The following is a 14,143-nucleotide window of genomic DNA, read 5'->3' as shown; positions in this document are numbered from 1 at the left end:
TTGAAAATTACAAGGTAGCCATGAAGCTGGTAGCTTTCCATCAAGAACAGTACCCACAATGGCTTACATGCATAATAGAACGATGGAAAAGCATTGGGATTACAATTTAGCAATGAAGCTGACAAATTTTCTCCATGCCTCACTAGTACAGAATCTTGATCATCAAATACAAAAGAAGAGAAAATTCATCTGCTTCACCACTTCAAGGCAATCACCAACAACAGTCCAAATGTCTTGAAAGAAAATGATAAAAATTCACATGATGGGATTACAAATTAGCAATGAAGCTGACAAATTTCCTCCATCCCTCAATTACTACTGTACCTTGATCATCGTGAACAAAAGAAGAAAATTCATCTGCTTCACCACTTCAAAGCAATCACCTTATTATGCAAACCCGGATATCAAACCGTGCATAAAAACATTCATAAACACTACTCACCCCATAGAAATTGGTCAAGTGCTCCATAACAAACCGCCCCCTATATGCTTCCTCCAATGGCAGTCAATCGAGAATTTTTTGTTATTGAGCAAATGCCTGTTGGGAGAGAGTGAAGAGAGAAAACCCTCAAAGAAATACTATATAGAGGGTCCCCGACTTTCATCTTTTTTTTTTTCCCTTCTTCTTCTTCAGAATTTCGAAATGTGGAAAAACGATTTTTTTTTTCAAAAAAAAAAAAAGCCTTCATGGTATGGTTAATACTGAGCATTTTCATCTTCAGAGCCACCAGTGATGCATTCCTTTTCATCTTCAAAGCCTTCAAGAGAAGGGTGTGGAGAATGACCGTTTCCGAAGGATCTTATATGATCCTTTAATGATCTTTTGTGTTTAAAATCAGAGCCACAGGTGCAATACCATAATTTCCCACAATTCTTCTCATGTGTCCTCCAATCTCCTTTGACTGCAAAACTTTTGCCACATTTTCTACAGTTGAATGGCTTTGCTCCATGCTTTCTCTTGTAGTGAGTTTGAAGGGTTCTGAAGTCTTTCAATGGCTTTGCTCGAGGATGATTGATGTTGTTTTTGCAGCCTTGTGCACAGCAATAGCAAGGAAGCCTAAGCATCGCTGCTGGTTGTGCCCCTCTTAGGGACTCTGGACCTTTTCTAAATTCAGAACCATGACCCCACATGTGCATCTGCATCAATAGAAATTTACTCTTACATTTGTACTCCAGATGATCAAATGGTAGAAAACTATTTTTGCACAACTTTACCTTCTAAAGTATACATTTTGAGCTTTTGTAAAGACAACAATAATGTGTACAGTCGAAAAAGTTGTTTTTATCGTTTTCAATACTTTAGATTCATTAGGCATCCCATGAATTAAGATGTCGTTAGATATAGGCTAAAGTGAGATAATACATATTAAAGAATTTATGGCGGTAAAATGTTATCAAAAATAAAGGATTAAGGTTAAGAACTTCCTAGGACGTTAAAATTGGAGTAAATGAATTTAGGTTTTTTTTTCCCTTTGGATTGACGGATCTTTCTGTTATTAATTGTATTTGGCATCCATTTTCAAGTAGAAAAAGAATGGATAGGCCATTAAAGTCCAAATGTCAAGAAGGGTACCATATTCTTCCATCTTAGCAATTGCCTTTAGTCACTAGACTCTGAAGAATTTTTAGCATATATGACATTAAGGACAATGGAATCAAAAACTTATAAAGCCAAAAAAACCAGAAGTGTTTCTGCAACATTTTTTGCAACAATAAATAAGATAATAGACGTCTGTGTAACAAATGCTCATATTTGTTGTTATAATTGGAGAATGCAAACGAAAGGACATAAAGAAACGTCGATCGACCCAAAAAAAATTTATAGGTTAGGATTTATCTGTATCAATTCAAACCAAATATTGAACTTAAAAAAAAGATTAATTTCCTTATACTGAAATAGTTTGACATATGAGATGAATAATAATAATAATAACAATAATAATAATAATAAAGAGAGAGGCTAAAAATCAGGAAAATTGAATGAAGGCCTTGTGCTATATTATTATTCGTAATAGTACTAGTATAGCACGTATGGAAGCAAAAATGAAAAAAAGAGAGAAAAAGCTAAATCAGTTCATAAAAATGGTTTCAAAAATTTTTAACCATCCAATTGGAGAGAGAGAGAGAGAGGAAAATCATTTTGTTGCAGAAGAATAAGAATATTAATAACTCATAGTCATATTTCTATGTGTGCTAATTTGGGGGATTCATAGCATAGTCGAATTTTACTACTAGACAAGAAGTTGGAAATTGAAGATTGCAATCCCATTTCTTGCTTAGTTCACATTTTAATATCGTTCTCTTATCATCTTGAGGATTCAACATATCAATTCCTAGATCGAAAGAAAGCTTTGGAGGCTAAGGCTAAAAATTCTCCTTCTGAAACCAAGAAAAGGGGGGGGGTGGGGGGGGGTGGGGTTTGCGGGGTTGGTTGTGTTCCATTGCCATTTGTTTCCATGAAATTCCAAAGGAAGAACCAAAAAGCCAAAAAGGACAGTACTATTAAGAATAAAAAACCCCCCACAGAAGAAATGAGAGCCAAGGCCACAATTTTTGGAATCGGGAAGTGGGCACACATATTGCAATTTCAATTCCCACCTCAACCCAAAGACTTTCCCCACCGGGATCGATCTTCATCCATAGAAAGCAACCATTGCAACCACGTCCAAATCACAAAATTTCCATCCTCGAGGCCTAGAATAACCATACACTTTTCCTAAATTTCGTGAGCTAGTTTGGAAGCACAGACCATGGAAAGCTAGAAAGTCCAGTTCTGCTGCTAGGTCTGCGGTTTATAGCAAACATCTGGTTGCTCTTACACGAGAAAAAAAAAAAAAAAGTATTCGACCCCAAAAAATATAAAAGGAGTAGGAGGAGGATATATGAGAAGAAGAAAAGCACACGGAAGTAGGATAAAACGTCTGGCTGCTAGAAAGAGGAAACAAACGAGTACTAGATAGCCGATTATACAGATGAAAAATGACCTTATAGTTTCCCATGAAACAGGTTTCTTTTGCTTGTTTACAAACCAGACTTTCTTTATATGGCCGGCAGATTTCTATTCGTAGTATTGGCTCTTTCTTCATGCATGGAAATAAAATAACATATTTATATAGTTTCAAAAAACCATCATGGAGAGTGCATATAAGTAGTGAGTGCCCATCAATTGTATAATTTTGTGAAGGTGAAAAATCAAGAACCAATCCCCAGGAATAAATAAAATAAAATTCACTAACCTGCATATTATTGTACCTATTGAAGGTCTTGTTGCATATGTTACAAGCAAATTGCATTGGTCCAACAAGGATCTGTGCTGGTGTTGGGATCCAAAATCTACTCTCATTGTTGAAAGTACAACCGTCAGTACTAGGACTCTTCTGATAATTATCCACAGGTTTTTCCTTCAAGTTGTAGGGCTTTGTCTCACTGTCAGAAGAAGCACTACCTGAATCAGGCAATCCTATGTGAAGGGCAACTGTTACTTTCTCAACCTTATCTGATCCCTTGATTCCAAATATACTCTCTTCTTGCCCTATTCCATCCTCATCTAATTCCTCTTTCAATGGTTTTTTGGTGTCGGTGAACTGGCTAAGAAGAGGCAAGCATTGGATGGATTCATGAACTGCTAGCTCTTCTTCTTGTTGTTGATAAAAGAGAGGAAGTTTCAAGAAACTCATGGGATTTGTGAATTGATCAAGGAATTCTTGTTGAGTACTACTTATGGTGGATGAAGAAGATGAAGATGAAGATGAGGATTCATGCGTTGGCTTGAGCCACTCAATGAAGGTTGGAGCTGCCTGAAAGCACATATTCATGTCTTGGACATGGCAGTTTGTTGTTCTAATTCCCATCTTTGGAGAACTCATTTGAAATCACTACCTCTGAAGGCTTATATGTAGAGACCTATGTGTGAGAAAAGCTTACACTTGAGGTTGATATACAAAAGGCAAAAGGTGGTTTGGTTTGTCTTTTTGGAAACTTTTTCCACTTCTCACCATTCTTTTCTCCTCTGGCATTTGCACAGAGAGAGAGAGAGAGAGAAGGGTGAGAGGGATTTAACACACACACACACACACATACTGAGATTAGTGGTGGGGTTAAAGAAAATGACATGCAAATATGTGGCTCACTATATGAAGAGAATCCTAGAATAGTTCAAACAAAATCCAATTTGTAGCAAGCCAGGTTATTGGCTGTGAGTTAATTTAGAAATTCGATACCTGTGTAAATCCATAATCAAATCAAAAGCAAGAAGTATTTGGGATGTTATCAATTAAGTCAATATTACATCAAAAACAAGTAAAAGACGGAGAGGAAGTATTACTATATAGAAGATGCACACACACAAGCATGTACCTCAATTGAAACATGAAAGAAATCAGTTACTTTATCATGTTAGACTTTTGGGCAAGATTTCAGTCAAATTCTTCTATAACATCATGAATATAGACTAAATGGTTTACTTTTGCTTGTAGTTCATTAAATGTATTTAACTATCCTTCATTATGCGTCATATTTAATTTCCCTAAAATCAGTTGAAATGTACCTTTAATTCTTATATGTCCTTGGACTGGACTATTCTTTTGCAACCTTCCATCATCATCATCATCATCATCATCACCATCTCTCTCTCTCTCTCTCTCTGGTTAGAACAGCTCCCCATCTCAAAAAAAAAAAGAAAAAAAAACTATAAAAACTATAAAAAAAAAAGCGCCCTTTCACCTCTAAGTGTCCAATATGCCTCTAGAACTGGATTTTGTTTGGCTGATGAATTTGGTAGGTATGCCTTAGTCATTGATCATAATAATATCATCCATTGTATTGCATGATAAGTCAAAAGATAAGAGCAAGTACCTCCAATACCTAACGAAAACTGTTGGGATATATATTAACCAAATAATAGTAAATTTGTTGGTTTAACCTCAAGTTCACTTCTTTCCACATTTTTTTAAACATCCCTTAAAAAAATCAAGAAAAAGAACCGCTTGTATCGATCCCTTAAAAATAAAATTTGTTTAGTTGAATTCCCAGTGGATGAACGAAGCCAATCAAATATGACAAGAGATAGCTCATTTTCACTCTTTGGCTGTGAAAAAAGGTCATCCATAAAGATTCCTTTTTTCGTTGATTAATCTTTCCTGGGCAAGTGCATTAAAATTTCCCTTTCTTTCACAAGGTAAAAACACGTCAACTCTCTTATTTATTACTTGTGAATTAAAATTTTATTTAGCAGCACCCAAAAAAAAAAGCATTTTATTGGCTATACAAAGGTAAATTTTTAAAGCTTTTTCTTTTTTTAAAAAAAATCTGGCTCAAGAGCTTAGACATCAAGTTTATTTACACTGATATGACCTCAAATCAGTTTCTTCGAAGCATGATCAAAAATTTCTGATTCAAGCTCTATGCCAAAGGAATTCTGATAACTCGCCATAATTGCATCTGGAATCTAAATGTCAATATTCTTGCTAAGTACACCACTTTTCCACTTAACAATTTTTAATGTCTTAATCAATGTCTAATGTAAGAATCAGGAATAAAAAAGATCACAGAATTTATACTATCCGCAGAGGAAAAATTGAGCGTTTTTTTTTTTTGAGGAAAAAAAAATGTCCAAAAATCACGTGTTTGACCAGAAAATGAAACCACGACTTTTGGCTGGGGCTTGAAGGGGGAAGATACCAAAATTTTCTGTCTATCACCAAATCCATGGAAACAACTTAGGATTTCAGTGTCGAAAATCTACACATTGCTAGCTTCTGTTTATTTTGACATAATTTTTTGTCATGTTTGACGATCCCATGACATCTGGTGTCAATAATTTATGATTCTAGATTGACGTGTTTGTAGATAATAAAGCTTTAGTTCTTGTCAACTAAAACTCGTACAAGATTTTTAGGTACCCTCCAAAAGGGCAAAGATAGGATCTGCCTCGTGAACATATTATTGAAATTGTCATCCAGTAAAATGTCGCCTCAACAGGCTACGAGATCTCATATTGATTCCCATTATTCATCAAGGTTCCAAATCTTTCTTTCCTTCTTTCTTTTTCTTCAATAGGTCTCCTTGTACGTAGCTGGCTTGAATGGTTATGAACAATGCCCAAAAGGTGGAGATATTTATTTTATCCAATAATTATGCTTAACGTGTGAACCTGTGGAATTAAAAGGTTTGGAAGATGTCAACAAGCCAGTCTCCAAGGCAACAAACAAACACAAAGTTTGAGTTTGATAGCAGCGTACGGCTTAATTGTTTTTTTTTTTTCCAACAAACGATACCAATTTTATAAATATTAACACTTGATATTACAGCGTACGGCTTAATTGTTGATCTTTGAAAATAATTAACACAAAAGTAATTATTCTTTTGCTTTGACTCTAAATTGAAACTAAGGAGGTATTTGGCTTGCATTCTTTGTTATGAATATGGGGTTTTACCTATTTGGTTGGAAATCCGAGTGTATTTTATTCTATTAGTGAATTGTTAGTGAATTAACAAAATTTAAAGCTCAAGCAATAAGTGGAGAATAATAATGGGCGGGCAAAAGTGCACATCATTTCTATTGAATGATTTTCATAGTGATTTATCAAACAATAGATATGTGGATATCATTAACTCAAATATTCCTTCTTGACCTTTGTGTCCATTACCAAACACCCCCTAAGATCATACAGCTAGCCCCAATATTTGAGACCATTAAGATACCTCATTAAGATTTTGTCAAAAAAAAAAATCCCTCATTAAGATGCAAAATCTTTTTATTTAGCTATAATTTCAAAAACAAATTAATTAAGGTGTCGAGAATGTAAACATTAAACATATATAGAAACATGAGTACATGCAAGCCTACGAAAAGAACTTGTGAGTGCATTTCATCCAAATGACTAACCAAATTAATGATGCTCTATAATCAATCCTTCCCTTGTAGCTTCATCATTAATTCTCTAATTGATGCACTCTAGTTGAGGTTAATTAAGTGCTATGAATTATCCGACAAGACATCATGAAAGCGGATTTTAAGGAGATTAAAAAGAAGCTGATCCATCTCTATCGGCCTTTTAACCTTTTCCATTTGTATATTATTGGCACTGTGTATGATTCTCTCTGCAACCACCTCTTTTTCCCACTTTTTTTCAAACATAATACTTACCAGACATGTACCCTTTTCTGCTTTGTTTTTCAACCTTTCATACTTCCAATCAAGGAAACCAGGTCCTGACTTTTTGGCATTACATTTTCCCACCATCACTGCCCTCACAAATATCAAATAAAAAGCTTTTCTGCCCTTTGGGCCTACATTTGCTCTATTCATCACAAAAAGGAAAACCAATCACCAATCTGGCTAGCTTAAGAAAGGGTTAATTATCTTTAGGCTGCCCTCAAATTAATTAATAACCTTTTGTATAAAGAATAAATCTATGCTAAAGAGTCAATTATGAAGTGGTCGGACCAAGACAAAGGTGTCCATTGATGCATGGTCATGGCTAATTAATTTTTCCTGCTCTTTTTTATATCATGATTTTTGAACTTTTTTTCTTTGCATGCTACACTATTTTTGCTTACAGAAGTTAAAACGGACTAGCTGCACAAAAGAAATGTATTTCCAATAATTCTCAACTTCAGAGGACATAGTGAAAATAAATAAAAAAAAAAACTTCAGAGGGCATGGTGAAGTTACAACACATCGCACTTAAATGATATGAGCTAGTCATATTGTAGTTAATAATTGCCCCCACAATATTTATGCGTTTTTTTCTATTCCGTGCCCACTGTTAAGCACATTAAAATAACAGCCTGTTTGGAAGGTGAGTTTTTTTGGTGTTTGTATAAAACTTTACTGTAGATCACTGTAGAAGTTGTAGAAAAACTTTTGTAAGATAAAAAGTTTTTTTCCTTTTCATTTTCTTTCTTTCTTTTTCTTTTTTCTTTTTTTTCTCTCTTTCTTTTTTCTTTTCCTTCCTCCCTTCCCGCTTCTTCTCCCTCCCCCTGTTCCCTCTCCCGAGACTTCCATGGCAGCAACTTTCTTTCTGTCTTTTTTTTTTTTTTTTTTTCTCTTCCATGGCAGCCACCCCTCCCTCTCCTTCCCCGCCATCTCTCTTCTCCCTCTCCCTCTTCCCTTTCTTCCCTTTTCTTTTTTTTTTTTGCTTTTTTTCCCCTCTTTGTCCTGCTTCCCTCTCCCTTCCCTGTCGCCACCCTCCCTCTCCCTTCCTCGCCATCCCTCTTCTCCCTCTCCCTCTCCCCTTCCCCTTCCTTCCCCCGCCGCCCCTCCCCTTCCCTCTCCTCCCCTTCCCCGCCACCCTCCCTCTCCCCTTCGCGACGCCCGTCCCTCCCCTTCCCTTCCTTCCCCCGCCGCCCCTCCCTTCCCCTCTCCTCCTTTGCGATCTGGTCGCGCCAGATCAGTCAAAGGGGGAGGGGGAGAGTGGCGGGGGAGGCAGAGGCGAAGAGGGGAGGGGAGGGAGAAAAAAAAAGGAAAAAATTTTCAGAAGGGCACCAACAGATCGGTCAAAAGGGGAGGGGAGAGGAGGAGAGGGGGTGAGGGAGAGAGAAAAAAAAAAGAGGAAGGCCGGAACTGGTGGCCGGAATAGTGACCGGCGCCGGAAGCGGTGGTGGAGGTGGTGGCCGGCGGCGGAGGATGTGGTGGGTTGGGTGGGGGAGGAAAAAGAAGAAAAGTTGAAGGGAAAGTTTTTTGTGTATTTTTGAAGTATATAGGTTAAAAACTTTGAATAAGTTTTTGGGGTTCCTGTAGCAAAAGTTGTTAAAAACCTAGTAGGTAAAAAACTTGATTAAAAACCTGGCTTCCAAACAGGCCCAGTGAGTGCACAATAAAATTCTGACATTATCATCACCTCCTATGTTGGATACATTTTAACAGAGTAAATTTAAATTATGGTAGGCAAACAAAAACCGGACCAACTTTTTGTCTTTAGGGCATATAATAGAAGAATTTATTTGCATTTAACTAAACTTAAGAATTTTTACCTTATTAGATTAGGGTGTGTTTAACAAAACTAAAGTTTGAAATCTAAAATTTAAAATTTGAATTTGTTAATTCACTAAATTGTTAAGTACTAAATTCGTAACATTTTAGAGTATTCTTTATTAAGTGATAGGTGAACAGTTTGTCACTTATTATTTTGAGTAAATTTTGGCTAAGCAATTCAAAATCACTTAAATAATTAAGACTTTCTATTTTTTGTTATCAAATACATTTAAACATATTAAGGTTTAAACACATTAAATTTAAATTTTGAATTAGATTATTAAACAGAGTCTATGTTTTAAGGGTTATTATCACTTTACCCCCTTAACGTTTTGTATCACTATAAATTTTCCTATTAACGTTATTTTTTAGTCACTTTACCCCTAAGAATAACAGTGAAAATTAATAGAGTTTGTTAATTCAAGTGAAATGACATATTTAGTCCTTAAAATTATTATCACTTTCCCCCATAAACTATAGCCTTATTATCAATTTATTCCCTAGAGTTAATTTTTATGCAATTTATCGTACTATTAGGCCAACATAGCAAGTTAAAGAACTTTAGAAAAAGTGGCCTCCTCTTTTTGTAATAAAAACAATAAAAAATTTAAAATGACTCTTCTCCTTTTTAGTATCAAGAAGAAAAGTTAAAATATTAATCTTTTTTTTGGCAATCTTATTAATATTGAAAAAAATAGAAAGATAGAAGGGAAGAGAGAGAGGGAGATGAGGAGAAAGAGAGAGCTCAATTCTTTTTTGAAAAATTACAAATAAGAAAGAATTCAATATTTTTATTATTTTGAAATTACTTCACTTTTCTATTTACCACCCAATTCCAATCCTAATGCTGACGATATTAAAGTAATATGATAATATTATATTCATCCTTATTTTCTTTCTTTGTAAAATCTAATTTTCTGTTTCCTTCTCTTTTATTTCTTTTTCTTTTTCTAATATTAATAAGTGTGAAAAAGAAATTTTATAAAATCTTTTTATTTTTATATTTTTGGGTTTCTTAGAGTGAAAAAAAAAGAGAGAATAACCATTCCAAAATTTTATTTTTAATTATATATAAAAAATTAAATACATTAAAAAAATTTTGAACATACTAGTTAGGTTAGCAATCAGGTAAAACAGCTAGAAAATAATATTAGAGAGTAAAGCTATTATATCATTATAATTTAAAGAGATAAAATGATAATAACAATATAGTAATGCTATAAAATAAAATGGTATTTTGGTCCAAAATTTGTTAACATGTTAAGGTGAATTACCTATGGAGATAAAGTGACTAAAAGATAACAGCTCTGAAAAACAAGTTGTTCATAAACAATGCTATAATAATACACAAATAAAAACAATTCCAAAACACCACATCCATACAATATATCAAAAACAATCCAAATATACAAAAAAAAAATAAAAAATACACCACCACCACCAACCACCAAAAACACACCACCACATGTCGCCCCTTCCCCTTCTCTCTTTCCTCCATCCTTCTTCCTCCTCTTCTCTCTTCCCCTTCCCTTCCTCCTTCCTCCCCATGTCTCTCCCGTTGTCCCCCTCCCCCTCTTTGGTCACCCGCCATGGTGACTAGATCTAATCCAATTGCCATGGCCAACAACCAGTTTCTAGTTGCGACTCGCGACTAGATTTGGTTGCGAGCGGCAACCATGGTGACCAGATCTGATCCGGTTGTCATGGCCAGCGACCAGAGAGAGGGGGAGGAGGAGGGAGAGGGTGGGGAGGAAGGAAAAGGGGAGGGGTGGGGTGGGGTAGTGGTGGGTAGTTGTAATATTTTATAAAATTTTAAAAATATATCAAAATATATTTTTAAAAACACCATTAAAAACATGTACAGTAAAAGTTTTTCACCTATATTATTACAATAAAATATTTCAAAAACATCCCCAAAAATAGCTAATTCAAACGGAGCCAGCATTAGGAATAAATTGATAATAATGATATAGTTTGAAGAGATAAAGTAATAATAACTCTTTAAATGTTATGACCCAATCTTGCCTTTAGCTAGCTAGACACACAGTAGGAGAAACCGTGTACGTCTTTGAACTTTGGTATTCTTAATTTCACATGTCGTTCTCAACATCACCTTAGAAGCTGGGTTACCTAAAATTCTTTGCTTTTAAAGTTTAGTTTAAAGCCAAGACTTCTCAGCACTGTGTATGATTCACATAACCGCGTAAACTTGTTTATGGTCTTCTCCGTCTATTGTCAAATGTCTCCAAAAACATTCTTGTTTGACCTATGCTTCTGAAATTTGTAGCTAAATTTGGCTTGCAAGTTAGGTGATAAGTCATGAAAATGATTCACAAACTTTGACTTGCTTCTATGTACTGAATTTGCTAGATGCCAGATTATATTTCGTCAAAGAAAATTCTGGGTCCATGTATGCATGTATGTTTATTCTTATTTCTTTAAATGATCATTACATCTCTTTCATGTGCAGGGATGTCCTGGTCCATATTTATGACTAACCTTCCAATATCTAATTTACCTCAAATTCATTAAGCATAATGCATAGTGGTTTTGTTGGTATCCACGACATATGATCTAGGTATTTGCCATTTAATTTTCTATCATAAGTCTCACGCTGCTTATTGAACTGTTTCTTTTGGCAAATATTTTTTCGGTAAATAGAACTATTTCTTTTACCACAGGTCATATTTGGATTGCAAATTTTCTCCAAAAAATTTTTATACTTTCCTTTGTGGATGAATGGGGTGGTTTAGAAGGCGTTTTCTGATTTCTGATTCTTTGATAAACACATTTTTCAATAATTTTTTTACTTCATATATATCAAATCATTATAGTACATTTTTTTTTTCAAAACTCCACAAAATAGCAATTCAAATGGGCTTATTGTGGTCCAAAACTATAAAAGCACTCTCTAGTCTATAGATAAATTTGAGAGTCAAAATTGAAATTCAAATGAGTTTTTGGCATAAAGACCGTAATGCCCTTAAAATTGACACTTTGAAATTGTTGAAAGTGTCCGAGTTTCACGCCTTGAAAAAAAAGAATTTGAGACAAGTATATATTGAAGTAGGCAAAGCGGGACATTCTAAAAATTAGGTGGTGTGCATGCTTTGCTTTGATGGAAATTTAGAATTTAGTGGTGTATTCTATTCTATTATTCATTAGTAGTAGGCCTTCTCACTCACAAATGAAAATTACAAGTACAATAATATACACACTTCTACAAATAAAATTATACTACTACATTCTAATCATTACAGAGTTTGTTGTTTTTGTTTGAACACAATGGAATTGCATTATGTACAGTAGGAGACTGCTGCAAATTAAATATTGTTGAAAACTCACATCATTTATATTTCATCTAAATTTACAATTGCGGTAAGAAAACATTTAAATTTCCTTTTATCTTACGTTAGTCATCCTTCCACTCAACAAAAAAATTTTTTTGTTAAGGTACAAATTGCATTCAAATTTAGTGGCTAAAAGTTCGATAACCCTCTGAATCATACTACTCAAAACATCTTTCTGCTGAAAAACTTTAAAATAAACAATTAGAAGATGGAATTTATTCCCACAGCTTGGAATATTGTGGACAAACTCTTTCTACGCCTTAGGAATAATTAGCCAGGTTTATATATATATATATATATATATATAAAGGACAATTTCAATTCAATATCTGCATTAATGGCATCAAATTTCAAAGTATGGTGAAGACTTAATTGACCTCAACAGTGAAATTGCAATCATTTACTTATTTATGGGCTGCAATATAAATGTTGAGTGCCAAAAATACTAGTAAACGTGAGTGGCAGACTAGTTAAACCCACTAGATACATAATCCAGTCAAGTCAACAATAGGTACACCAAAATGAAATTTTGGCCACCTTTGTGAACTATGACCTTAAAGAAACAAGATTTTAGTCCGATCCGTGTTGAAGTAGACCAATTCCAGGGATTAATTTTGTTCGTGGCATCTGTCCCTCCTTATGAAAGACTACCAAACAAAAGTATAGATTCTTTTTTCTTGGATGTTTTCAAGTCCTAATTAATTTCAATATTTAGGCTTTTTGAAATCTCTTTTGTTCAAAATTCCAAGTTCATCCCTACCCCCTCCTCATTTCCAAGTTCCAACTGGCAATTTTGATCCGGGCAACATTCAGGTCCTCTAGATCATTGACCTCATAGTTGGCTACCTAAGACTATGCAATCGGAATTAATGGCTTTAATTTGTACGGGTGGGAATGAATCGTATCATGTCGTACTCTATCGTGTCATTAATGGGTTGTTTACTTTCTAATACGTTAGTCTAAGCCCTTATGAATTTGATGACTTTAGCCTTTTCTGCATCTAATTGTTGAAAAAGCTTTTCTTAATTGGAATGTAGTTTTTCAATCTCGCATAATTACCAAGACCTGTGATTTCTAGCTCCAAACTTGGTCTAGGCAACATTTAGTCCTCTAAAAGAATTGACTTCATTCAGAATTTACTCAGCCGGTCTTCCCACGGCCAAAGTTTTGGTTGATCCCTTGTCTACGTGTAGACCATAACTTAAGTTTATACCCCCTTTCTTTTTTTGAGGGATTTTTTACTATACATTTAATACTTATATAATCGTAGGTTTACATCAGGTTTACGTAAGAATTGTTTAATTCACCAACATGGTGCACAAACAGTAGCACTAGTCTTGAGAAATTAAATTCCAGGCATGAAAAGTTCCTACATAAGCCATAGGTAATTCTTCCCGTTTATATGGTTACTTTTTGGAGTTTTCGTAGAAAAATTTACTGTAACGATTGTGTATATATATATAATGTAAAATAGTTATTGAAAAATATGTTTTACGAAAAAAGATAATTTTTTTTTTTATAAAGAACTGCAATCCAAACACCAAATTCTCGTAATGGACTTTAAAAACTTTGGATATCGTCATAGGTTCAGCCGAACTTTGCGCTTTCAGTGCCCACTAAATCACTACTGTTGTCCAGAGTAAAATATTTGAAGCAGAATTAAGTTATTACATTAAGCATATTAATGACTGATTACATAATTTAGGGTATATTTCTACTCTTATTTTTATATAATAAGGCAATTTATCAGCTAAACCAAAAAGGGAATTTTGGGAATATAAATGTATCTTAACATCATGCATGTTTCGAAGCTGTT

At 34.5% G+C, this 14,143-nt stretch overlaps 1 protein-coding gene across 1 annotated transcript; it reads right to left on the bottom strand.

Annotated features, from left to right (window-relative positions):
• On the bottom strand, positions 1-3,851 carry LOC113779997 (zinc finger protein WIP3-like). The gene is made up of 2 exons (XM_027325824.1): positions 3,237-3,851; positions 1-1,137 (listed from the first exon to the last, which is right to left on the bottom strand). The coding sequence occupies exons 1-2, from the start codon at positions 3,849-3,851 to the stop codon at positions 697-699; spliced, it is 1,056 nt and encodes a 351-aa protein (XP_027181625.1). The 3' UTR covers positions 1-696.
• Between the last annotated feature and the right edge of the window lie 10,292 nt (positions 3,852-14,143).

Source organism: Coffea eugenioides, chromosome 1 (genome assembly GCF_003713205.1).
Source record: "Coffea eugenioides isolate CCC68of chromosome 1, Ceug_1.0, whole genome shotgun sequence".
NCBI classification, from domain to species: domain Eukaryota; kingdom Viridiplantae; phylum Streptophyta; class Magnoliopsida; order Gentianales; family Rubiaceae; genus Coffea; species Coffea eugenioides.
Note: the sequence above shows the minus strand (reverse complement) of the source record. Positions and strands in the feature narration are given on the sequence as shown.

What these genes read in the sequence shown, in the direction of transcription:
- LOC113779997 (XM_027325824.1), bottom strand. Translation starts at nt 3,851, where the DNA reads ATGGGAATTAGAACAACAAACTGCCATGTCCAAGACATGAATATGTGC. An exon ending in ATAGGTACAATAATATGCAG is followed by an intron (nt 1,138 to 3,236) that starts GTTAGTGAATTT and finishes CTATTGATGCAG; the next exon opens with ATGCACATGTGGGGTCATGG.